At 38.2% G+C, this 25,323-nt stretch overlaps 1 protein-coding gene across 7 annotated transcripts in view; it reads left to right on the plus strand.

Annotated features, from left to right (window-relative positions):
- Nucleotides 1-24,853, plus strand: part of wdr27 (WD repeat domain 27) — a 55,425-nt gene extending 30,572 nt beyond the window's left edge. For 6 of the 7 annotated variants that reach the window (XM_044214675.1, XM_044214673.1, XM_044214677.1 and 3 more), the window contains 4 exons: nt 837-934; nt 9,591-9,693; nt 12,736-12,834; nt 23,951-24,853. In XM_044214675.1, coding sequence (XP_044070610.1) covers nt 837-934; nt 9,591-9,693; nt 12,736-12,834; nt 23,951-24,064 — 414 coding nt within the window. In that variant the 3' untranslated portion in view covers nt 24,065-24,853. Of the gene's footprint in view, nt 1-836; nt 935-1,675; nt 1,791-9,590; nt 9,694-12,735; nt 12,835-23,950 lie in introns of those variants that run through there. The other variant, XM_044214679.1, reaches the window with a different exon arrangement.
- Nucleotides 24,854-25,323: the final 470 nt, after the last annotated feature.

A 25,323-nucleotide genomic window follows, 5' to 3' on the forward strand; every position in this document is an offset into this window, starting at 1 on the left:
GCCATGGATTAAATGCATTAACCCATTCAACTCCGATGCACTCTTACACACAGCTGACTATACTCCTTCAACCCAGAGGTGCCTGTTCTTTGTCACGCCAGCTATTGTGTGGCGTACATTGTGGAAAGCCTGCAGTGTGTTGTTTCAGCTTGGCTATTGCGTCAATGTGGGTTCCTCCGCCTGGGTGCCTGAGGGCCTTTGGATGCCCACAGGGTTAATACCCGTGGATCAGAGGGATTGCTCCTGCCTGGAGACTGCACACACAACATCACTCTTCCCCCCTTCTTGCTTTCTCGTCCTGAGGCGGACCAAACATCAGGAACTACAGCATGTGAAGCAGCTTTTACCACTTCAAATTTCCATCGCCTCTTCTGCAAAATTCACCTGGAACTCATCAGAGCAGAGGACTTCTCGGAAAATGGAACTGGAAATGCCCTCTCAGACTCCCGTTCTCACACTCTCAATGGAAATCTAAACAAAAAACACCCTCCCTGCTGCTCTCTCTCTCTCTCTCTCTCTCCATCTCATACACACACTCCACCCATCATCTGATCCCTTGGTGTGAAAGTCATATATGGAATTTATGTATAGATGTGCAGTGGACACTATGTTTATAGCTTAAGCCTATCTCAGTGTGGTACATAAAAGATGGAAATTGAAACAAAGACAACAACAATTTTGCTTCCACTCCAGTTTTCTTTCCAGCTCCAATGTGCTAAGAATGTCACCAGCAACAACATTTTCCAGTACTGGACAATAATAGAAGCTGATTTACAACCTATTTCAGTCAAGCATGTGCTGACTAGTTATTTTTGTTTTTTGTGTATATTTCACAGGGCTCCATGTTCAGCACGCAAGCTCCCAATTCATACAACCTCTTCCTTACCAGTGCAGTCACGGATGGTGTGAAGATTTGGGACCTCCGTACACTTCGGTTGGTATTAATACAGTCTATTCTGTTGGATTTGTAATCACTGTACCTTTATTGTGAAATTCAGGCAAGAAAAGTGTGATTAAATGTCTATGTCTGAGTAATCACATTTGCTAAATACTCCTGTACTGCTTCAGTTTCTTCAGGCTTTTCTGATGGAAAAATCTGCTCAAAACCCCTGAGCTCAACATTGGTGGCATTACATTACATATTACATTTACTGTGATGAGTAACTTTCATGAAACTGATATTTGTACCCCATTTGTTTTGTGCCTGCTTTACAGTCTTAATCTCTACTCAGGCCTCAAACTGGCTGCAGGGTTGCTTCCTCAAATCTGTCGAAACCTAAGAGCAATAAGTGTTCGAGCACATTAAGGAAGAAACCATTTATGTTTTTTATTTCTCTGCTATTCCGGGGAGTGCAAAATTACCTTATATTCCAATTGCATCAACATTTTTTCTTAAACAAACATTCCTCAGTTGATGAGTGAATCGGCAATTGTTCATTTTCCAAAGTATGTAGCTGAGAATATTTTTCTTTGGCCCTTAGTAGCAGATATCCATATAAGGCAGATAATTCAAGTAGGTTCTCTTGGATTTCAAAATGTTCTTTTTGGCCCGGTAGAAGGCATTATTGAGTATTTCATTCTTTCATGTCTGAAACTGCTTCCATGTTTAACTCCTCATCCCAGACTCCATCAAAACCTTATTGCTATCTGATAAATATTTGTGCCTGGTTTCCAGGTCAACTTCTGGTTCTGAGAGCTGTCATCAAGCATCCCTCAGCAGAGGCAGTTCCTCTGAGGTGAAACATATGGATGTGTGAAAACAATATGTAGAAGAATTTTTTTCATTTTGTCGACCCTGTTAATTTTATTTCCCACTTTGATAAACCTTATGTTTCTGTTTCTGTAGCTAGTACTAACCACAAGAAGAGTTCCAGCTCCCCTAAATGAATGCTTCTATGTGTTTCTTTTTATGTGTGGCTTTCAGCTAATGCAAGTAGTTAAGTCAGTTCTAGGTTTTATGTTCATCATAATCTCCTCATGATATAATAAGGTAATTCTAAGGTAAATTCTTGGAACAATTTGTGGCATGAGTAAAGCTTATATAAGGTGCTCATGTGACTGCTCTTTATGATAATCTGATTACTTTATTCAGTGTCACTTTTTCTTCTAAATGGAACAATGCTTTGAGTGACCATTTCATATATTTTTTTGTTCATGACTGAACAACAAGAGAATGTTTTATCAGTTGTGAAAAACAAATCTTGACATTATAGTCACTGAAACTCTTACGGAGCCCCCTCACAGTAAGAATTTTCTTGAGGACTACTTTTGCATTCCCTCGCAATATGTTTTGTGCACAGGGTCCTCTGTTCTTTGCACAAAACAAATTAAAGTAACCTTCAATGCTGAAACAGGTTTTGGTAGAAGTCATGTTGTTCTTGTGGAGCAATAATTGATGTTCCTTATACATACAGCTCCTACCCAGAAGTTTGAAAATGTTCTATCTGATAACTTCTTTGCAATGGACATCATATAACGTGAGGTGTCCATAAACAATTCTAAATGCATTAACTTGAGAAAAAAATTGCAGTGACCTTTAGGGGGCTCTGTAAACTCTTCATAGATGAAATTGATAAAACAAAATATAAGTAGCTACAGTATAATAACAGCATACTTTTAGTATATTAACAGCAAACAGCAAAATCTCTTAATTACCAGGAGTAACTGGTTTGCGTTCCTGAAAACACATTGCAGTTATATTTTTCCAAATATAATTTTTTGATTCTTTGAGCATCACAAAGAAAATTCCATTTTCCTCATTGTATTGGACGTGTGGCAGAAGTTTCTGAAGATAATATCCCTATACCTCAACACGTAAAACCAAAACTATTAGAATGGCTTGACATCGTAAGCGGTAAGAGAGATAATATGTTATTTGTGATTTTGCTGAACTGAAGCTATTGAATGAACTTCCAGTAAATATTGAGATATGTAAAGATTATGTTGTTTATCCCTAATCGTAGCTATTGTCATGATGTTAATCCAATCAGAAGCAAGTTAAAGTTAAATTAAACATAAGTGTGTAAAAATGTGGCTGGCAGGCAGAGCTTAACATAAAATCACTGAGGAAATCAATGAGACCACGCATTCACTCACAAAACCTGACTGATTAAATAAATAAGATTAAATAAATAAATGATTAAATAAGTGTCATGTTTAGTTTGATATCCATAATTTTGTCAGGTCACTGCCATTTTATCAAGAAAAATGTAATAAATTATTTTGCAATCAGAGTTATTAACAGTTATTTTATGACCTTATTGGGTTTGTCCATAAACACTGCTGATGAATGACTGTCTGGGTAAAAGCTGAAGTTCTTTGCCCATGGCCATACCACATATGGCCATTGTACAGCACAGTTAATGGACCCATTAAGTTAATTAGACCCATTGACAGAAGCTGTAAGTTGGGACAAAATTGGGGTTAATGCTGTATTCTGTCTTTGATCAAACTAGAAAACTTCCAGAAAAAAAACAACGGGAAATGTACATTTCTCTCAGTGGAAACTCTGAAACTCAATCTTTTAGTTTGCTCTGTCACCTGAGAATCCCGAGCACGTCTTGCCCCTTCTTTTTCAGACAGAAGCACAAACATGCATGACACCCATGTGTATCCATAAAAGAATGAGGGTAATGGTTTTTGAAAGTTAGCCACACTTAAAGAAAGAGTTTTATAAGCAATGTAAACCACTGGATTGGTTACTATTTATTTTTTAAAGTATCCTCCCTTCACTCACCCCTTGTATTTCCAAATGATGTGTTTAAGTGTGCAAGGTTCCAGTTTCCGGGTCTGCACACCAGCATTTAGCATAAATCAGACCCACTCAGACACTGATTCTAAAGATAGAGTGAACAGATGGCGATCTGTTTCTCTTTAGTTCAGTGATGTATTCCCCTTAAATCTGGTGGAATTTCCATCATCTGATAAATGAATACTGAGAAATACATTCTGTGACTAAATAGATCAATAATGTATTCATTAAATAATAATAGTAATAGTACAAGAAAAAGCAAGCTTTCACCTGATTTGCCTGCTGATTACCTTGATGGCTGACACTGAATACCCAGGGGGATTCAGTAACCGAATAGGCTCCCACTCAAGAGGATCAGACCCTCCAGTGCAGTCTGCATTAGTCATCAGGCAAACACTGGATAGTCACCACTCACACAACACAGTGTGTTTGAGGGGGGGGATTCAGCCCAGCATCTCCTCTCCCTCAGTCAAAACATTAGATCCACATTCTGACCTAGCAAACCAGCTGAGTGTTTTCTCTTAACGTGTTAAACTGCTTCTTATCGGCGTGATAGTGACAGGTTTTGTCAGCTCTGCTGCAGACCTGAATGTACCGATGGGGATTTAGAAACAGATACTTCTCATCCATCTTGCTTTCCATCGAAAGCAAGCTCTCACACAGAAGATAATATAACCCTGTTGGGTATAAGTGTATTATTAAAGTCAAGCTAACCTGTACACAAGAAAAGTAGTCCATCATCTCCACAGTCAAGGCTATGGGTTGTCTTGCATCGTTTATCTTGTTTATTTGGCTTCACTAGCTGTCAGTCATGCCCAGTTTTCATTTGTCAGCATCTGTTTTCTCTGTTTAAAAATCTGTGGATAAACTCTCAATACTGTTAAAGATTTTTGCACAACATACTCCTGTGTGTAAGAGTATGGTCACAAACTCTTGCGAGCATGCACGGCTAGATTTTTCCAGTGCTTTCAACTGCATCTATTCTGATGTGCTGCGGTGAGCATATTGTCTCATTTCCGGTCACCAATGTTTGTGTATTACTAGTAGCGTATTTCTGCTGCTCTAGCTCATCACAGTTAATTTTGTTCGATTCTTCATTAGTGACTAATTATCTGCTATAGATTTAAACGTACACTAGTTCTGCTCAAGCACTCATAGCTCACTCCTTTTAAACAACTTTCTCACTAATCCCACAGTTTATACGCTATTCATTTTTGCTAGCTACCGTTCTTTAGCTTAGCAGCTAGCAATGGCTTCTCTCTCTCCCTCTCACTCTCCTGCTCTCTCTTGTTCGGTGTGTCAAATGTTTAGCTATTCTTCTGCCTCCTTTAGTAATAATGGTACATGTAATAAATGTAGTTTATTTGTAGCATTGGAGGCTACCCCAGTAGCCGGTGCGGACCGACCAGAGGTAGCTCCTGTTAGATGGGGTGACTGTCTGAAGGAGGCATAGCCCTAAGCAGAAGCCCACAGTTCACCACCAACCTGTTCACGTTTCTAACAAGTTCTCCCCACTCAGCGACAGCCCCGCTGAGAATACAACTCTGATTATTAGCAGCTCCATTTTGTGAAGTTAGCGACACCAGCGACCGTAGTCAAATGTATTCCTAGGGCCAGAGCGGGCAACGTTGAATCCTATTTAAAACTGCTGGCTAAGGATAAACGTAAAAACAGTAAGATTGTTATTCACATCTAATGTTGAGTCGGTGTGTACATATGCAAAAACAATGTCGTACTCCATAGTTTTCTCTTTGGGCCCTTGCCAAACCTGACCAGTGATGACATGTTTAGCCGCATGTCTTCATTCCGCCGCTGGCTGTCGAGGTGGTGTCCAGCAAATGATGTGGGCTTTGTAGATAAGTGGCAGACTTTTTGGGGAAGCCCTGGTCTGATTAGGAAAGACAGCATTCATTCCACTTTGAATGGAGCAGCTCTCATATCCAGAAGTCTGACTGATTTTATTAATGGACCTAAACCATGACAACCCAGAGTTGAGACCAGGAGGCAGAGTTGCTGTCCTACATGCTTCTCTGCGCTTCCAGAGCAGTTACCCACCCAAAACTCCTTAGTTACGGTGTCTGCCCCCCGACCACTTAAATTAATAAAACCAAAAGTTAACAGAAGAGGCGTTATACATAAAAACCTAAACAAAAACACTGAAATAGCACAACAAAATAGGATAATTAAATGTGGATTCTTAAACATCAGATCATCTAAAGCTGTACTAGTGAACGATTTAATATGAGAGTATCATATTGACTTATTTTGTCTTACTGAAACCTGGCTGGGTCATGAAGAATATGCTAGCCTAAATGAATCCACTCCACCCAGTCATATTTATACTCACGTTCCTCGAGGCACCGGGCGAGGAGGTGGAGTTGCAGCCATCTTCGACTCAAGCCTATTAATCAACCCTAAACCTAAACTAAATTATAACTCATTCGAAAGCCTTGTTCTTAGTCTTTCACACCCAACCTGGACAATACTACAGTCAATTCTATTTGTTATAGTGTACCGCGCTCCTAGTCCATATTCTCAATTTTTATCTGATTTCTCGCGAGCGACACTTGATTCTATCGCTCCTCTAAAAAAGAAGATAATAAAACAAAGAAGGTTGGCTCCATGGTACAACCCCCAAATTAAAGCAAACATCACGAAAACTTGAAAGGAAATGGCGTTCCAACAACCTGGAAGAATCTCGGTTAGTCTGGCAAGTCTTAAAACATACAGGCCCTCCCTAATGCCAGAGAAGCTTACTACTCATCATTAATAGAAGAAAATAAAAACAACCCCAGGTTTCTTTTCAGCACTGTAGCCAGGCTGACAGAGAGTCATAGATCTATTGAACCATGTATTCCTATAGCCCTCAGTAGTAACGACTTCATGATTTTCTACAATAATAAAATTTTAACTATTAGAGAAAAAAATCATCAAGTCCTGCCTTCAACCAATACCTTAGTAACAACTGTAAAACCTGATATATATTTTGACTGCTTTGCTCCTATCGACCTTCTTCAACTAACTTTGACGATTAATTCATCTAAGCCATCAACCTCTCTCTCTTAGACTCTTAGACCCAATCTGTCTTTATTAACAGGCTATGTACCACGATCCTTTAAAGTAGCTGTAATTAAACCGCTTCTTAAAAAGCCCATTCTTGATCCAGGGGTTTTAGCCAACTATAGACCTCTATCTAACCTTCCCTTTCTTTCTAAGATCCTTTTGTGTGACTTTCTAAATAACAATAGTTTATTTGAGGATTTTCAGTCAGGATTTAGAGTGCATCATAGCACAGACACAGCACTGGTGAAAATTATAAATTACCTTTTAATTGCATCAGATAATAGACTTGTCTTTGTACTTGTCTTGTTAGAGCTTAGTGCTGCGTTCGACACCATTAATCATCACATCCTATTACAGAGACTGGAACATGTAATTGGCATTAAAGGAGCCGCACTAAGCTGGTTTAAATCCTATCTATCAGATCGATCTCAGTTTGTACATGTTAACGGTGAGTCCTCCGTGCACGCCAAAGTTAGTCACCTACAATTGACCAATACAATGACCTACAATTTTCTGATATTAAACTCAGACAAAACTGAAGTTATTGTTATACTTGGCCCCAAACACCTCAGAGACACATTATCTAAAGATATATATTTACTCTAGATGGCATTGCCCTGGCCTCCAGCACCACCGTAAGGAACCTCTGAGTTATCTTTGATCAGGATTTATCATTTAACTCCGACATGAAACAAAATTCAACGACTGCCTTTTTTCACCTACACAACGTTGCAAAAATCAGGCACATCCTGTCTCAAAATGATGCCGAAAAACTAGTGCATGCATTTGTTACTTCTAGGTTGGACTATTGCAATTCCTTATTATCAGGCTGCCCAAAAAAGTCCCTTAAGACTCTTCAGTTGATCCAGAATGCTGTGGCACATGTACTGACAAGAACTAGGAAAAGAGATCATATTTCTTCAATATTAGCTTCTCTGCACTGGCTCCCTGTGAAATCCAGAATATAATTTAAAATCTTTGTCCTCACCTACAAAGCTTTTAATGGTCAGGCACCATCATATCTTAAAGAGCTCATAATACCTTATTACACCACTAGAACACTGCACTCCCAGAATGTAGGGTTACTTGTGGTTCCTATAGTCTCCAAAAGTAGATTGGGAGTCAGAGCCTTCAGTTTCAAGCTCTTCTTCTGTGGAATCACATCTCAATGTGGGTTCGGGAGGCAGACACTATTTCCACATTTAAGAGTAGGCTTAAGACTTTCTTCTTTGATAAATCTTATAGTTAGGGCTGGCTTGGGTGAGTCCTGAACCATCCCTTAGTTATGCTGCTATAGGCCTAGACTGCCGGGAGACCAATGATGCACCTCTTTCCTCTCTCCTTTCCCTCTCCATCTGTATGCATTTTTATTCCATTATTGCATGTTACTAACTCAACATTTTCTCTCTCCCGTAGTTCTGTGCTTTCTTGTTTCTCTCCTCTCTCCTTCTGTCGCTTTCAGCAGGCATTTCTGCCTCCGGAGCTGCAGAGACTGGATCTGTGGTTGTGGGCCACCTGCTGCCCCTGTGCTCCTGCTCAACAACTGCTACTACAGTTGTTATTATTGGCTCTGTATTTTTCCTATATCTGTCATTCCTATTATTATTAATTTATTAATATTAACACTACAATTACATTTCTACTATTTTAAAAATTCTAGGTGGTATTTGCATTGTGCCTCTCTTTTGTTTTTGTCAGGTGGCCCTTTTTGCAGAATTGTCAAGACACTCTAGGTTTCTCTGGGTGCAACTAAGTCTAATGAGGTGTTCAGTTGCAGCCAGTGAGGCTTTGTGATGTACTCTTTTGAGGGCTGTATGAGCAGGAAAAATGAGATGGAACACCTTACATACAGTAATGCCAGTCAATACAACATCACAAAAAAAACAAAAATTGCCATAGAGTTGAAGCAAAACTCTCTGATACAGTCTTAACAACAATTCAACATAATAAGCTTCATAAAGTTTGTATTTATTGCTTGTATTAACATGCTCACTGGTACTAGGTATATCAACTTTCTTTATGGTCACCAGTGAATATGACCTACTTTTAGTCCATCTTAATGACATTAGCATGTGAATGTCAAAGACATGCTCTCACCAGATCCTGTCAAAGCCCTGCCCTGCCAACATGCCAGTCCATATGGAGACCCTCGCTGAGCTAGCTGTTAGTGGCATTGTAAAGACATTACATGCTGTTGCAAACCAAAAAACAACAGCATAGAAGTTGAACGAGGGGGCCATTCGTCATCTACTACCTTCTCTTTCCTGTGTTTTGCTTGAGTCATGCTCATTTCCTTGTCCTTAGTTGGTTCAGATGTTTGTAAAATATGAAGTCTGTTGGGTGGCATTCTGCTCCTTCGTTATTCATGCCAGAGTTCTTTATACTAATAGACTTTGCATTTTCATTTAACATGTCTGCACTCATGCGTACACTATTCATGCCCATGCGATATCTCGCTTCTCAAGCATTGTTGTTTATATTCTAATATTGTTTTAATTAAAGATGTCCCTTTCTATCTCATGGTCTTTCTTGGCGCACAGAGCTCAGGATAAAATAATTTGTAATGAATTCAATTATATTATTTCACATAAAGTATACATATTATGTGCTTTTAATAGGACTATTGCAATGAGACAAGTCAGAAAGAAAGACAGAAATTATATATATTGATTTAATCCCACCGGGACCCAGTGAAACAAATATTCAGTCTCCTTCACATCAGTTTGGTTTAGGTTTATTAATTAATTTCTCACCACTGTGTGCATCTACTCCTCAGGTGTGTGCGGCGTTATGAGAACCATCTAAATCGCTGCCATCCATGCGCTTCAGCCATCTCACCATGCGGCCGGTTCATTGCCTCAGGCTCTGAGGATAACTGTGTAAGTTGTAAAACTCTGGGTTTCCATATACAGTGTGTGCGTCATTCTCCCCTGTATGCATTTCTCTAGTTATACTGCATCTCAGACAGCCAGGTTGGTTGTAAGCATATTTTGACGAGATTATTATGATAATCAGTTTTTTCATTTATGGAAAATTTGAATGGGGTGACTAAGTAATTAAGGAGTCCATCAAAGCCACATACTGTATATACAATGTTTGGTTTTATTAATTCAGAGCAGTGATAGTCACAAAGTTGCAAAAAGTTGATGGCTAATGTCACATTTGAAAAGCTTCAACAAGATTGAATATGTGCTTGATCATGTGTCACTGTATATCAGTGTCTGGCCAGTTTACAGAGTCTTTGGTGAATCTGCTGTTAAGAAAGCAACAAAATATAACAATTTGAGATATTTTCATAAGATTTCGACAGTTAAATCACACCCACAACACCATAATGCAAAGGGGCAGATGAGGCTTGTATGAAAATTTGAATCTTTTTTTTGTATCTGCTACCATGTGTGTTAAATTGGAGTTGCAGTTCACCAGAGGCAAAGTATTCTGACTTACTGCAGTAGGTTAGTTTATATATACTTTGCATTGTTTATGTCTTATTTGACCTTGTAAAGGGGAAGAACAGCAGGAAAACAGCAGCATATATTTATCAGTTTCATCTCCATTTAAGGTGAGGACTGTTTGTGCTTGACTCAGAGATTTTTATTTGGACTCAAGCCTTTTTCCGTACAAGTCAAATTCAACATTCATGTAGAAGCAGAACTGTTTAATTGCTTTTCCAGTCTCTGCCTTATACTTGCTTTAAAGACGTTTTCAGAAGACTGCCTCCCTTTTCCTTATCCATCTCTCTTTTCTTCTGCGTATGTGATTGTTGAAAGCAGTGGAATAATATATGCATGCTGCTGGTTATTATTAATTATGGGGACTCAGCACAGCACGGACATTTGAGAGAATCTCTGTCGAGATTGGACATTTCCAACGTTTCTTGGAAATCAGGAAAGTGTATGGTAGTGAGCTACACCGTATTTATTTGTAGCTGCCCTGAGACTTCTATAAGCCAGACACATTTGTACTTGTCTTAATACATCAAAAAGCAATCATGGAAAAAAATATCCTGAATACTCTAAAAAGACTCCCTAGATCATATTACACATTTTCCAAAAAACATAAGGCCAAAAACAATCTAAGTGGAATGGGATTTCAGTGTAGTCAATATTAACCTGTTGTATGTTAAGTTTAAATATGTATTATTTTCACCCGTTTTAACTTCCCCTCTTTCCCCTCGTTCTTCAGTTTTCATACCCCAGGCTCTATTGCCCCTGCTCTCTGCTTCAGCTACTATTGATATAAACTGATACATTTTGGGATCCATGTGATATTTTCACATTCCTGAAAGAACTTTTTTCTTCCAATTATCTATCTGCCCTGTTAGGCACCACACACGTCATATGCCTTAGACAGCAGACACTCTACTCATGGACCATTTGACAGAGCTCACTTGAAGCGTTTTTCAGGGAAACATAATACAAAACAGCTGCAGGAATCTGATGAGTCGCCCTCTGGCAACAAACATCCCCACATCTGTTTTTATTTGTGCTCATGGCACTGAAGCAAACAAATGGGTCTTAAAACTCACTGATTGTATTTAGAAAAAAACTTTGCTAACAAGCTGATAACATATTTGTATATCTATTCTAAGATTTCAAATATAAGTGTTGATTCTAAGATGTCTGCACAAGCAGTATGCAAATGTATTTTTGTACACCCAAGTGTAAAATCCACACCTACTTAACGCCCACAAGTAAAGCGAAGATTAGCATGGCTTCTACCACCTCAAAGCAGAAAATAACACTAATATATCTGCATCTCCATTGAAAGAGCAACTTAATATAAGCTGAGAATCTTGTTTTTGCTCTCCAGTTTCTCACCTTGCTGCAGTGATGTAGAAATGTACTCCAGGGTGTGTCAATACACTGTGGCATCACCGTTGGGCATGGTTACAGGTGTAACCAAGCAAACTTTTGACCACACCCAACCATGCCCATCAGTGATGCTGAGTGCTGGATACAACTCACTTGAAACTTTTAACCAGAGAGTGCAGTGAAACACCGCTTTTCAGTCTGGTATTAAGTTTCTCTATGCCAAAATGAAAATGCTTTGTGCATCAGTGTTTAAAGTTGACTTAACACAAGCAAGTTGTACAAGCACTTTGATCAGGGAATCAGGAAACTTTGCTAATTTTAAAACAAAAGTGAGAATCTGGCATCAAGTATTTGATGCTAACTTTTGATATCCGATGTGACAGACATATTTTGTTCGCTCACTCAAAAAGTATTGAAGTTTGATACCCAACCCTGATTTTTTTTTTTTTAAATACACTGTTGAACTTATGTCCAGAGTCATTTGGGTTTAGTCCAGCAGTTGGGATAACTGATTCTGGCACAGTATTGTATGATGTTTTGTATGTGTTACTGATATCAACAAAAGCCAAGTCTCACTGTCTACTCAATCTCTGAACATAATCACAAACTCCTGGTAATCATCAAGAAAACTTTAATCAGTGTGATAATATTTACAGTAAACTATGATGTATTAAGGTATTCAGAATACTCTGTTATTCGCCCCAAACAACCAATGGACGTTAGCTGGACACACACTGACTGCATGTGTATGAAGTGTGCCTTTGTATGTTTGTGCTGAAGCGCAAACTCGTAATGACTGTAAAACTTCAACAGAGTGAGCACAACATTTCCCCTCAAAGTTGAAACGAGCCCTAAAGCAAATGTGCATCTGTTTGTGTATGCTCGTGTCTTCCCATTGACTTTGTATGCAGTTGTACCACATCTAATATGTGCTTCTTGTTCAGTCTGAACACACTTGTGTATTATAAGTACTATATACCTACAATGAGCATCACTAGGTGCGTCAACTCATTTTATATATGTTGATTGTGTTGTACATTGGTACATCACTGCATGGTTACAGTTCATGCCTGCTTTTGTTCATATAGTCCATCTGATTCATTTCAGGCCTATGTCTATGACATCCGTAGCAGCAGCTACCTCCACAAACTTCAAAAACACTCAGACACGGTGCTCAGTGTGGCTTTCAACCCTGCCGCACCAGAGGTAAGAACCTGTCTTTACCTTTTGTCTTTGTGGTTCTGTTATTTCCTTTCTCTTGTTACTCCTCTACCATGATTTCAATGCCCCAATCATCTTAAATAAAGTATCATTCAAGTTTCTCTACATCCCAGTAAGCTATTGACCAGAGTAAATATTTTGTACAGATTCAGTAAATGTCTTACTTTCACTTTCACTTACTGACATCAAATACCTAAAGTAAACCCAGAGATTGTTTTTACTTTCCAGATATTGACCTATGTTTACTCTGCATAAACACCCCAGGGAACATGCATACAGGCAACAGTGTTAACATGTGTTTACCCTCCACTCCATCCCTGATGATAATGCATGCACAGCAATAATTTAATCTCTGCAGGCACACAAGGCCTGCTAATTGCAGTATAAGGATAACGTTTTCCAAATTTTGATTTGGCAATTTGGATGTTTTTTCTGCAACCCAAACAACAAACTGACCTCAATAAGAAGTGAGGGATCACCGCTCCCCTCCCCAGCCACTACAACACTACTAATCAGTGGATTTTGTTCAGATTCCAAATATTGTTCTTTATCTCAAGCATCTTGAACAAGTATGAAAGAAAAATGTTTAAAAGCAAAGTCATAGTGAAAAGCAGTGTCAGTCAGAGGTCACGTCGTCTGCAGTCCAAGAAATTGCTTCACCTCTTGAATTTCACTTTGGAAATGTTGTAAAATACACATTTCCAAAGTGAATATAGGTGCTCAGGATACAGTACAAACACGTAGAGCACTTTGTGATAATTAACAAATAGAAATACTGGTATATTGTTTTTGAGTCATCTTCATGTGATGTGATTAAAAAAAGTCACAAATATTTCAGATTGAGTTGGTTACACAGGTCTGCACCATCTCAAGTGTTTGTATAGAAGAAATGATACCCTGAGGCTGAGGTCACATAGCAGGGCTTATTGAGACCATCCTGAAGTTCAGGATGGGTGGACTTTTATGTCAGTAACCTGACCTGACCACAGAATTTCTACTCTTAGCCATGAAAGAATTCAATATAACAGTTGAGCTAGAAATAATAAAAAGCTCAACTCTTTTTATCTTTTCATATGTGTGGGATGGGTGTACTTGTATGTAATTGTGTATAGTATGTGTCTTTCAGTGTGTGGGTGCATACCCTTGTGTCTTTGTCTACCTATTGCACATTATACTAAAATTGCTAACAAAAATTGTTCTCACACAAAAATGTTAACACCCTAGAATTTCAATGTGTATAAACCCAAACTAAATGTGTTGCATCTACAAACACTACTGAGACAACACACTTTTTTCCTAAATGTTAGCCTCCTGGACCAATACCATTTTTATTTATGAATGAATATCCTCCAAATCACTCTGTGGGTTTAACCAGTGGTGGCCAGTTTATAGTCCAATCAGATAATGACTACCGCTCTTCCGTTCCATAACCCTGTGGGATCTAGTGACTTGCTTTGTGCACTGTGCTGATCCACTTTTATGACTGGCTGCCTGCAGGGTTGTTCCAGCCTGTGATTGGCTGCACAGTTCCACAGTCGACAAAAGATGTATACAGGGTTGTGCTTGTTCAGTTCATTAACTGCTTTCCAACTTTTCTGTTGACTGTTTATGCCATTTTTTTACTGGATCCCTTGTAGTTTATGCCATTTTGTTGCATTCTGTCTAAAAGGATGCAAGGAGACAAAATTCGGTATTCATGGTATTGCGTGAGTTTTCACAGCAGCTTGGTGTGCTAGTGTGACTGTCCACTAGTTAATCGATCGTGGATGGCGGCATTAATATACTTGGGCGGCCCGTCCAAGTAAAATCTATGTGTGGGAAACACTGCTTGATCTTTTGTAACCAAACCACTTCCACTACTGAAGTAGCTCCCCTTTTTGGAACCAACTCCTCCACCGTCGCGCTGGTAGCAATGTTACTTTCGCTTTCAGCCATGCTTGTTGTTGCTGTGCATAACAGTATGATGTCATTACGTCAACAAGTTGGAATGTTGCCATTATCACAATATGATTTTTTAATCCAGTATTATCGTGAACAATATTTGTGAACAATAGTGTGAGTGTCAGATGTCAAAAATGCTTTGACTGCTTCTGTTTGTTGCTGTGATCTCTTTATTTCAGGTTGTCCCCATAATGGATGTAAAGTTGTTTTCTTGGTCTACTATCAATCTGAACTGGTAGATATCCATAGAAATTCAGGGACTATAGTCTCGCCAAAGAAAACATAAAGTAAAGCTTAACACAGGACAAAGACCTTTGTCTATCTTGAGCTGCCATTACAGGAAAATAAGAAATCAAAGTTTACAGTGCTTCTTCATACCAGTATCCTTTCAATGTGTCCAACAAAATCTCCAGAGCATTTCTTGCAGAGCAACAATTCTCTTTGGAAATGTTTTATTGTCCAGTTAATGATTTTCCTTTGGAACTGTTCAAAGCAAGCAGATTTGCGAATGAAACCTTTTAAAATATAATATCACATCCTCTGTTGGACGTCTCATGAGACTTCTTGTTGACTGTCTTTTGGACTTGAAGCACATGTTTTAAATCTGCATGTCCATCTGTGTAACTCCATTCAGTTAAACTTTGCAGCACAATGATACATTCAGATTTCCAGATTTTTTTCTTTTGAAAGTGGAAAGTTTGATCCATGGCCATTTACTGGCTGAATTACAGTAATCTGCAGAGTTTGAAAACACACTTCATCAGTCAGAGCATGCTCGCTTCCCATCAATACTTCTGCACATTCTGTTTTGTTTGATACAACATGCGGTCAAAGCAGAAACTCTTAAAAAAAAAAAAAATCAAGAAAGGTTGGCACCTTTATTGTATTTTCCACCACAGGTAGGTGAATAATTAAAATATTGCTTTGATCTTTATCAGGCTAAACATTTATATGATAAATTAGGACTATGATTTTAGTGGACTTCATGCTTTCAATACAGTTTTACTATTTTTTTTCAAGTTTTATGTTTACTTTGGTACTGTAGTTGTCTTTCTCATTCAAATTTTAGTTTTAAGCACAGAAATAGTTGCTCAGAAATAAATAAACATGTCTTGTTATACTAACCAATAACCAGTAATACTGTAGTGTATTGAATTACAGCTTCTTATTAACCAAGCAATTCTGTATTGGCAAACTGTCTGCTCCACTGTTTGTCAAGCAATTTTCTGAATGCAATTAGTCTGCCCACCCGAAGGGAAAGAGCTGTTCTTGATCAGTGACTTAAATCAACATTCACTGTGGCCTATTTAATCTTTCTCAGGACCTCTTAGAGGGAGGAAGACCTCTGAAATTCTTATCAAATTGAGATAAAACTGTATGAAACTGAAAGATTCACATGCTTATTTAAATAACAGTTTTACCTAATTCATTTCAGGATGGTTTGTCAAAACAGTCACAACCTGAGGTCTACTTACAAGCTTTTAACCGTATTATACAGTCTTCATTAGTGGAGGGAGTTTGCTCAGTTGTTATGGAGATGGATCTGTTGACATGCGAGCTGAGTAAATGTTATGATTTCATCCATAGCACTTTTGTGACTTCTCATTCGTGTTAGTTTAAAGTTAAGAATGGAGGTTAATTCTTCAGCTCATTTGACAAAACAATCTCAAGTTGGGGTCCACTTATTAGCATTTTCCAGAATTGTATCACTAGCTCTCCATCAGCAGATGCCGTTTGGTCACTTGTCATGCTGTTGGAATCTCTCCTTCTGACACATCACACCTATAATGAAATTATGTAAAAACTCCTACGATTGACATTTTGTTTCACTCTGAATAATACTCATATTATTCACATTACATTTACATAGTTATAATATTTGTATTACAATAGGTAGCTTCAATTACTCAATGTAATTGGTCAAGATGCATTATTATGCTAATAATTCAAATATTTACATAGATTTGACATCCTGAAATGTTGACCGATACAGTATATAAAAACAATGGATCAGCAGAGCAGGATCAATTGTGTAGGTTTCAGTTTGTAATCATTTTTTGAATATTATTAACGTGGTTGCCCTACAGCCTACAGGTTATGATTTTCCACTTGGTTTAGATGGGTATAATACAGTTGTAAAGAATTGTGTAATGTTGCTGAAGTAGTTAGACATGGGAAACAATAGTTCAGTCTGTGTCAGAGAAAATCTTTGTACAGTATCTATGAAAACGTGAGGATTTAGTATGTATTTAGTAAGTATTTCAAGATGCTCAGGAGTTTAACTCTACAGAATCCAGAATCTTACACCTTCATCATTTATATGAGCACTCTTCTTAATATTACTGAGAGTGTAAGATTGCTCATACATACATACATAGAGTTACAGAAAGCTCTCCTTCACATGAACTGAAAAGTGTTTCTTTCCTAGTCTTCAAATAGTTGATCTCCTACTGATATATTGAGTGCCTGGCACAGCTTTGTGAGGCTGCTTCTAGTTAACCTTGATCCAGTTGATCTAATGTCTGACTGGAATGGATGCATACATATCTGAAAAAATAAAAAATTATTGGAAGTTCAAGAAGTCCTGGGAAATTGCTGGTCAGTCTTGCAGTGAAAGCCATTTAATGTCATAATGGTAACATCGCTCTATTTCCTGATCATATGCTTTCTTCTTACCAAGACATGAAAAAATACTGACAAAAAGTGTCCCCAGCCTGTGCTCACCTTAATTTTTAGCCACATTTGAGGGCCAGATGTTCTCCATATTTACTGCTGTGAGAACCTTCCGATGCAAGGCACAGACAGATAATGCAATGCATATTTTCCACTCGTTTTTCACTCATGTTTTCCACCCAATACTTAAAAGACCATCAAGCAGGCAGATCTACCTCCGAGGTTCATTCCCTCAGGTTTATTCCTGTACTTTAGTCTGTAATGAGAGATCCCAGCTTTTACTGTCACTTCACTTTGTTGTCTTGTAAAATCTTGTGGGATTTCACATGGCATACCTCTGTAAAGTTTTGTAAGCTCCCCTATGTTGGACCTACATGTGCTACCGTAAAAGTTGACTTGCAAATTTTAGAATAACTATTTTCACGCTTTCGTCTCTGCTGGCTCAACACATAAGGATGTTCTCTTTCTCATTTCTTTTCAGATTAGTCCAATTTGAGTAGTACCTGAAAACAAGGCAGTGGTGATACTGTATCTGAAGTGACGTCTTCCAGTGATGTTTGGCATTTAAAAGCTTTAGGATCATAAGTAAAGGCAAAGAAAAATGCTGTAGCCAGTGGTGAGTGAACAGTGACTTCAGCGAAAGGGGTTACTAGGTCAGACTAGAAAAATAGACTTCATGGGGCTGCGCTCTATTTGGGTTACACATATTTCTGTACTGTTTCATCCCAAGCTGCTGATAGCTCCAGTTACATTGTTCCACATCAGCAGTGGAAACGTCTTTGTGGGATTTGCCAAAGATCAGCTTATTAGTGAAGTGGATTTATTTTAAAGGACAAAGGAATGTCCTTTTTTTCCTTTATTTTTTTCAGTGGACTGTTTTGAATGCTGATAAACCGACTGATTTACGCTGAGTTTTTCTATTTTTTATCCATTATAAGAAAAGTTGTTGAACCCCCTGTATGTTGTTACTTCCACTGCTAAATAATTGTTTCTTCATTCAGATACCTTGGAGTTTTAATTTGTGCCCTTTCCATTTGATCCTCACAGTGAGCAATTTGTGAAAAACTAAAGTTGATATTGCGTATTTATTCTCTTTTTTGATTAAAAAGGGCTTGTTTATGCCACCTTTGTGTCTGTGATTGAGATAGATTGAGATTGGTCAAAAATAGCAAAGCCCTCATCTACCACTGTTCTCTGTGTGCTCTGGTTCTTGAGTTTCTACCACCTTGTTTGTATAAGAGATTTTTAATCTTGTTCTGTTGTTAAATTACAACAAAAAGAACTAGAAATTAGAGTGAGACACAATAGGGAGTGCTTGTTTCAGGCAGAGTTTTAAACATACTTACATTTGAGTTTTAATGTTAGCTGAATCAGCTAACGGCCAAGAGCTTGCCATTTGTCGTCGTCTTTATTGTGTAATTTCAGTTGACTAAATGAGGCTAAAATGACAAAAAGATCAAATAAAAAAACAAAGAATGTTCTTTTTTGTTTTTGGTTTAAAAGAGAATTTAATGATTGATGATGTTTTGTGGTTGAAAACATACAAACTTAAATAAAGTGAGCAAGGTTTCCTGTTGTTTAACAAGTGTGTTTGTTTCTGTGAAAGTATCCTCGAGCAAGACGCTGAACCCGCTGCACTCTGACATATCTTGTCAATTTTTAAATGCATATGTGTGTGTTTGTCAGAAGGGGATATGAAAAGAAGTATACTTATTATTTGTTTTATTACAACAATAGAATCAGACTGAAATAAGAACTATTAAATACTGTTTTCAGTTTCAGTCCTTTGATTAAGTGAGAAGTCTCTGAACTCTTTCCCTCAGATCTCATTTGCAGTTCATGTGTTGGAGTTAGTGCAGGACTGTGACCTCTTGCTGACACAAGCAGCTGTCTCTAAAAGTTAACATATTCTATCATCCCAACAAGGAAGATGAACAATGAGTGAATCATCTCATTGGCTTTCAAGCTCAGTGCTACTCTTGTCTCCATATGTCAGCATGTATCATCTTTGCTCTTTGCAGGCAGGCAAAAAAATGCAGCTGGCGTCCCACTAGACCTTTTTACTGTATCTTTTAATTTGTGGCCTTTTGGCATTTGAAAAGCTATTCACACTCCTTAGTCCCTTTTTTTATTTTATTTCTTTGTTTCCTCTTTGCCTGACTCCAGAGAGCAAAGTGCTCTCTTCTTACTAAAGTGGCCAGACAGCAAATACAGAGCTGGGCTCTGCCGTCTGCTCCAGAATGTCACATTTGAGTGAGACGCAGACTGAGCTGAGACATCCTCTCTGGAATCAACTGGCCTGTGTTCAACACAGCTGGAAACGGCAATGAACAGGAAGTGAGAAAATAAAGAGGTTGGGTCCAGTTGCAAAGTCACAAGAGGCATTTTTAAGTGTCAAAACCTTTCACATGTAGTGGTCTCAGTTGGCTGTGGTGTTAATAGTGTTGTCCTTTCTTTGCCTGAATACCCAAAATATGAAGGGCACTGTAAATTGGAATGACTTACATAATTTTGTCTAGTCTGTGCAGCTTCAGTGCATTAAAGTAGCTCAGATATGCACACTAGTTGGCATGAACATAAAATTATTATCTAATAACTGAAAATTACATGACCTGGTGGTTTTTGATTTAAATGCACAGAGATCAAATTTATATCTATCCTATCATCTAACTCTGTGTAAGACAGCAAACAAGCATACTGTATTTCCCAAAATGTTTGTTTCTTTTGAAAAAAAACACAAAACAAAACAGATAGGAGTTTGGATTAAACAAACGGGATATGAAGTGTTGATTAATAAACTTTAGAGCTGCTGGTAGGTGGATTTTGTGACCTTTGGACAGAGCCAGGCTAGCCATTTCCCCTGTTTCCAGTTTTTATGCTAAGCTAAGCTAACCGGCTGCTGGCTGTAGCTACATACTTATCGTACAGACATAAGTCTTTTTATTTAACTCTCGGCAAGAAAGCAAATAAGCATATCTCCCAAAATGTCAGTTTTTGTAACTTGAATGCATTTCTCCTTTGGTAGCTTCATTATGCAATCATTTTGGTGATGGCATTAAACTTGATTTTAAAATGGCTGAGATATTGACGGGGGTAGCTCTCCAGCACTGTCACATTGAACTAATAATGTGTTCTGTGATTGTGTCAGCCTTGACAAGCATTCACTATCCTTTTCATTTTTGGGTGTTCCCTGCATTTTTCTTCAAGAAAGAAATTTCACGCACGGCTTCTGGAGCAAACACATGGAATGCTGGGAGTCAGATTGTATCTGTGTTTCTCTGCGTTCTGCCACATTCACCCAGATGGGCCTGTCCAGGGCCTTCTAAATGAGATCTAGCTTTGCAGACTGTCAGAGACCAGCGAGAGGACAGACGGATGAACAGACAGAGAGTCTAAGCTGGACAGATATAAATTTACTGTTACTTCCATTATTTGGATCATTTTAATTGCCATCAATAGTAATAAATATAATAAGAGCTAGGGTTAGATTAATGCCAACTTAATTGAACATTTATGGGGAAAAAAATCTTTGAAGAATTTCACGTCTCCAATGTGATGTGAGTTTCATTTTCTTGAAGCTTCTATTACAATTGAACAGTTTCTGAAAGAAAAAATATTTTGCAGCATAGCTGGGCATTGCCTTATCAGTTACCAATTTTGACTACAGTTTCCTAATTGTTAAGTGATGAATAATTGATATTTATAAGAAACAATAGAGAGTGAGGCTTAACAGCAACAGAAATAAAACTTAGCTGAAATGTAGGTTTATATAGAACTTTGTATATGAATACTATGAATGCAAAAAGATTAATAGAAAGAAATCTCCATGGAATCATATACATAAATCACTACCAATACTGTCACCGACAACAGACTATACACTGCTTTCGCTGACAGTTCATGTACTTGTAAGCTCATCAAACAGGTGACCCTGGTGACCGTCTGCTCCTTTTCCCATCTCTCATGTGGGTTTTCCTTCCCCTCTCAGCATGTACAGTGCAGAACATCCTGGTATGTTGGCATTTGTGAAGCCAGTGCTTTACAACTGATGAATGATATTCTTTGGGAGGGAAAACACATCACTCCTCATATCTTCAAAGCCTCGGCTATTGTTCATACCAGTTTGTGCATACAGACACTTTTTGTTGTTCAGAATGCCAATGTTTGACAGAAGTGTTCACCACTGAAAATCTAACCCACATTGCATTCTTAATGGTCATTTTTATTCCTGCTTTGAACTATTGATTTGTGGGGGTTTTTCCGCAGTATGGAGCCAGCATGCCTGACTATAACTTAGATTATGTAACACGCGTGACACATCATGTGAATTCTCAATCTGATTTACAATCCCAGAGTTCCTAAAAAAATTTGAACAAGACTTTAATATGCTAAACATAAAAACAAATAAACAAAAAGATCATAAAAGAAGATGCAGCCCACATGTACAACATTGTTTCTCAGGCATGACCTATGTCTGAGATTATTAAAGGTCAAATTTTTAAGAAAAGTGAAAAATATATGCTTGTGAAAATCTATATATCAGTGGTGACAGGATTGCATAAGGACTCACGACAAATAAATCTTTAAACAGAGATCAAATCTATGAAAACTGTTTCGCAACAAGTTCTGACTTCTGATCCTGAAGGTCGCCCAAAGCCTTCAGTCCTTATCAGCTTAGCTTTACTTCAGCCTCAGTGAATAAAGGTTGAAGGTTGCAAAGATGGAATGTGTCGGATTATAGATGTTTGCTGCAAGTGCATGACGTGAAAATTCCATTAATGTTATCACCTTTTCAGAAAGTCCGTGATACTCTACACTGCATGTTTACGTGGAGGAGTGTAATGCCTAGGAGATTACACAGTCTAATGGTTTTAGATGGCAGTTGATGAAGAGAGCTGTGGTTGCTAATGGAGCTGCTCTCTGACCCTTGTAAGTTTTAAGTAGCTATTTTTGCAGCCCAGGGGCAGGGCCCAGACATATTGGCTATTGTTGATTAAGGTCATTGTGCAAGAGGTCATGGTGAAAGAAGACTCCTTGAAAATTGAAGAGCTAGTGAAATGAGCTGTCAAACTGTTTGTTTTGTGGGAGAGAATCAAACATTTGTATATGCTAAAAACGCTCGTACAACACATGCTTATGTAGATGTGATGTGTTTGTGCTTACTTGTCTGCCTTTTTGGAGAAATCCTCTTGTCTTTGGGCTCCTCTGCGTGTCTGCAGGAGAGAGGCTGCAACAATCACCCGTCAAAGGAAGATTGAGTCCGCCCCAGTTTATGTCATTGTATGTTTGAGTCATCCTCAGACCTCAGCTATTGTGACTCCCTTTCCCAGCACAGGCATCTGCTTGCTAGTAAAAGCAGATTTCTCCTGCATAAAGTACATGGGAAAAAATGTTGGACTGTTGTTGTACCAAATGTGGTTTTTATCATTGCTTGGCAAATCATTGTTTTCCAATATTCCTGCTGTTAGTATACCTTAAAAAGATACTCTGTCTTCACATATCAACCACCTAAAACTCTTTGAAATCACCATAAATGGCATTGATCCTCCTCAGCAGATCTGAACATTCATCCAAGCATTCCCATTTAGTTTGCAATTTGTTGGGTTGTTTTCACTTATTTTTCATCGTGTAGGATTTTTGAAGTCCTTTAAGACTTTAAGTGGGATAAAGGGTAGTTCAAATAACCTTGTCTTGAAGTAGTATGAAAAAGATTTGAAATGGTTTGTTGCACGCCCTGGTCTTACACATCACGTATGCTTGAAAATAAAGCGAAAATAGAGCCGTTTGTGAACAACTGTCTTGAATTATGATTGTTCCATCATATCATAGACTCTACTTTAAGCAGCTGCAGATATGAATATGTATCATGAGCCTCATTCTGAATCCCAAATGGAGGGTTTCCTATTGTTATTGCTGCTGATTGGCTGTCAGAGTGTTGAGGTAATGCTCCCTCACCCTCATCTGCTCTACTGGCTGAAAGAAACAGATGAGATAATCCTCCCTTTCTTACTAAGAAATAAAGTGTTTGTCTGTGTGCCACATCCACATGTTGGTGAGAGTGTGGTGTGTGTGTGTGTGTGTGTTTGAACATGTATATGTTTAAATGGGTGTGCAGGGTGTGGGTTGATGTTTATTTGATGTGTGAGTGCCTTATTAATCTGTAAACCGTTGACTCACCATGACTAGCACTGGCAGGAACCTCAAGCCCCACTTCTGATTAAACAATGTTATATAACAAAGTTCAGGCCAGGCGGCTTCATGTTTTTTGTGATAAATGGCAGGTATGGAAAATCAAGAATTTTTATGAGAAACAGTACGGATCTTGATCTCGTGATGCTAGTCTTTTTTAAGGAAGCAGGTGCGCCATTATGCAACTTGGTTCTCTAAATAGAGAGTCGTAAAAAGGAGAGTGATGTGTGACACAGTTCCTGGGAAATATCATCCACAAGCTGAACGTGATGTCATTTTTTTTCTCTGTCTCTCCTAGCTGCTGACTGGGACCCTGGATGGGAAGCTGAGACTGTTTCAGTCCAGCAGTGGGGCCCGTCTGTCTCTTGACACCAGTGCTGCTGTGCATAGCGTCCCCAACATGACTGCGTAATTACAGCAGGCTGCTGCAAAGACCATGCAGGTTTTATTAAAGCAGTTCCAACCCCCTGGCTAGGATTTTACTGGGAAAGGAGAATGTAAGGGTTTTGTTTTTAGTTGTTGGTTATGTGAAGATCAAAAATAGATACAAGTTTAAAGAGGTTTTGTTTTTCTTGTTATATGCACCTTTTGTGGTCTTCTACTTATGTGCTTGAAAGTATCAAAAGGAGCCACCCATTCCAGCTCACTCATCTTTGTTAAACTTTCAGTATGTATATCATTAGACTGCTTTTCTTTTGACTGAGCTTCAAAGGGATATCATTGGTTTGATTAAATACCTTTTCATTTAACCACATTATGGTGATACAATATTTACTCAATTGCAGATAGTTACAGCTAAACTTGCCAAAAACAATTTTATCAGCAGTTATTCCCATCCGTTCTGGATGGTCAAGCATCAGATTTTGTTTGTTCAGTGTGTGGAACAGATGTACTTCTATATCACTGGCTGTGACCACTACTTAACAGATCAGCACACATAGCTATGACATCAACTGGGTGCAACCTCTTTGGCTGCCAGACACACAGATGCTACTACTGTTCATACTGACACACCCATCCGCATTGTTTGAGCTGTACATTTACTCTTCTCTGCCTCAGTCACCACAAAATGTCAGCTACACTCAACTGTAATCGAACAGAATAAAAATGTAGGACTCTGACACTGAAATGTATGATTTAAAAGGGCTAAATTGTTGGTAATGTGTATGTCAAGTATGAATAAATTGTTACATCTTGTTTACATGCCTGTGGAAATTCTTTCTTGTAAAGTTATTTGTTGTTATTTGTTTTCTACACAGCTGTGTTACTCTATGTCTGTTTGTATTGGATGTAAGGTGTGCCTCAAGGTTTTACTTTAGGACACTTCTGCTTTCTGTTTTTATTTATTGATCTTCTGTTGATTTTTTTCTGTTTGTTAATAGTTACTATGATACTAGTATATATACTATGATATATACATGGAAACTATTATATATACATCAAAGCCTCATTTACTACTATTATGCAGTAATATGACCCAGACATCCCATACTACAGTATATACTCTTATATATACATCAAAACCCTATTTAGCACACATTGATCGTATTATAAAATTGGTCTTACACAGTGGTCTTTGGTATGAGACATAACCTCAAATCCAACCTTCTGGTTTTAGTTTGTAATGACAGCTCATCTTTCCAGGGAGTTGATAAAAATTAAATATTTATT

Source organism: Siniperca chuatsi, linkage group LG11 (genome assembly GCF_020085105.1).
Source record: "Siniperca chuatsi isolate FFG_IHB_CAS linkage group LG11, ASM2008510v1, whole genome shotgun sequence".
NCBI classification, from domain to species: domain Eukaryota; kingdom Metazoa; phylum Chordata; class Actinopteri; order Centrarchiformes; family Sinipercidae; genus Siniperca; species Siniperca chuatsi.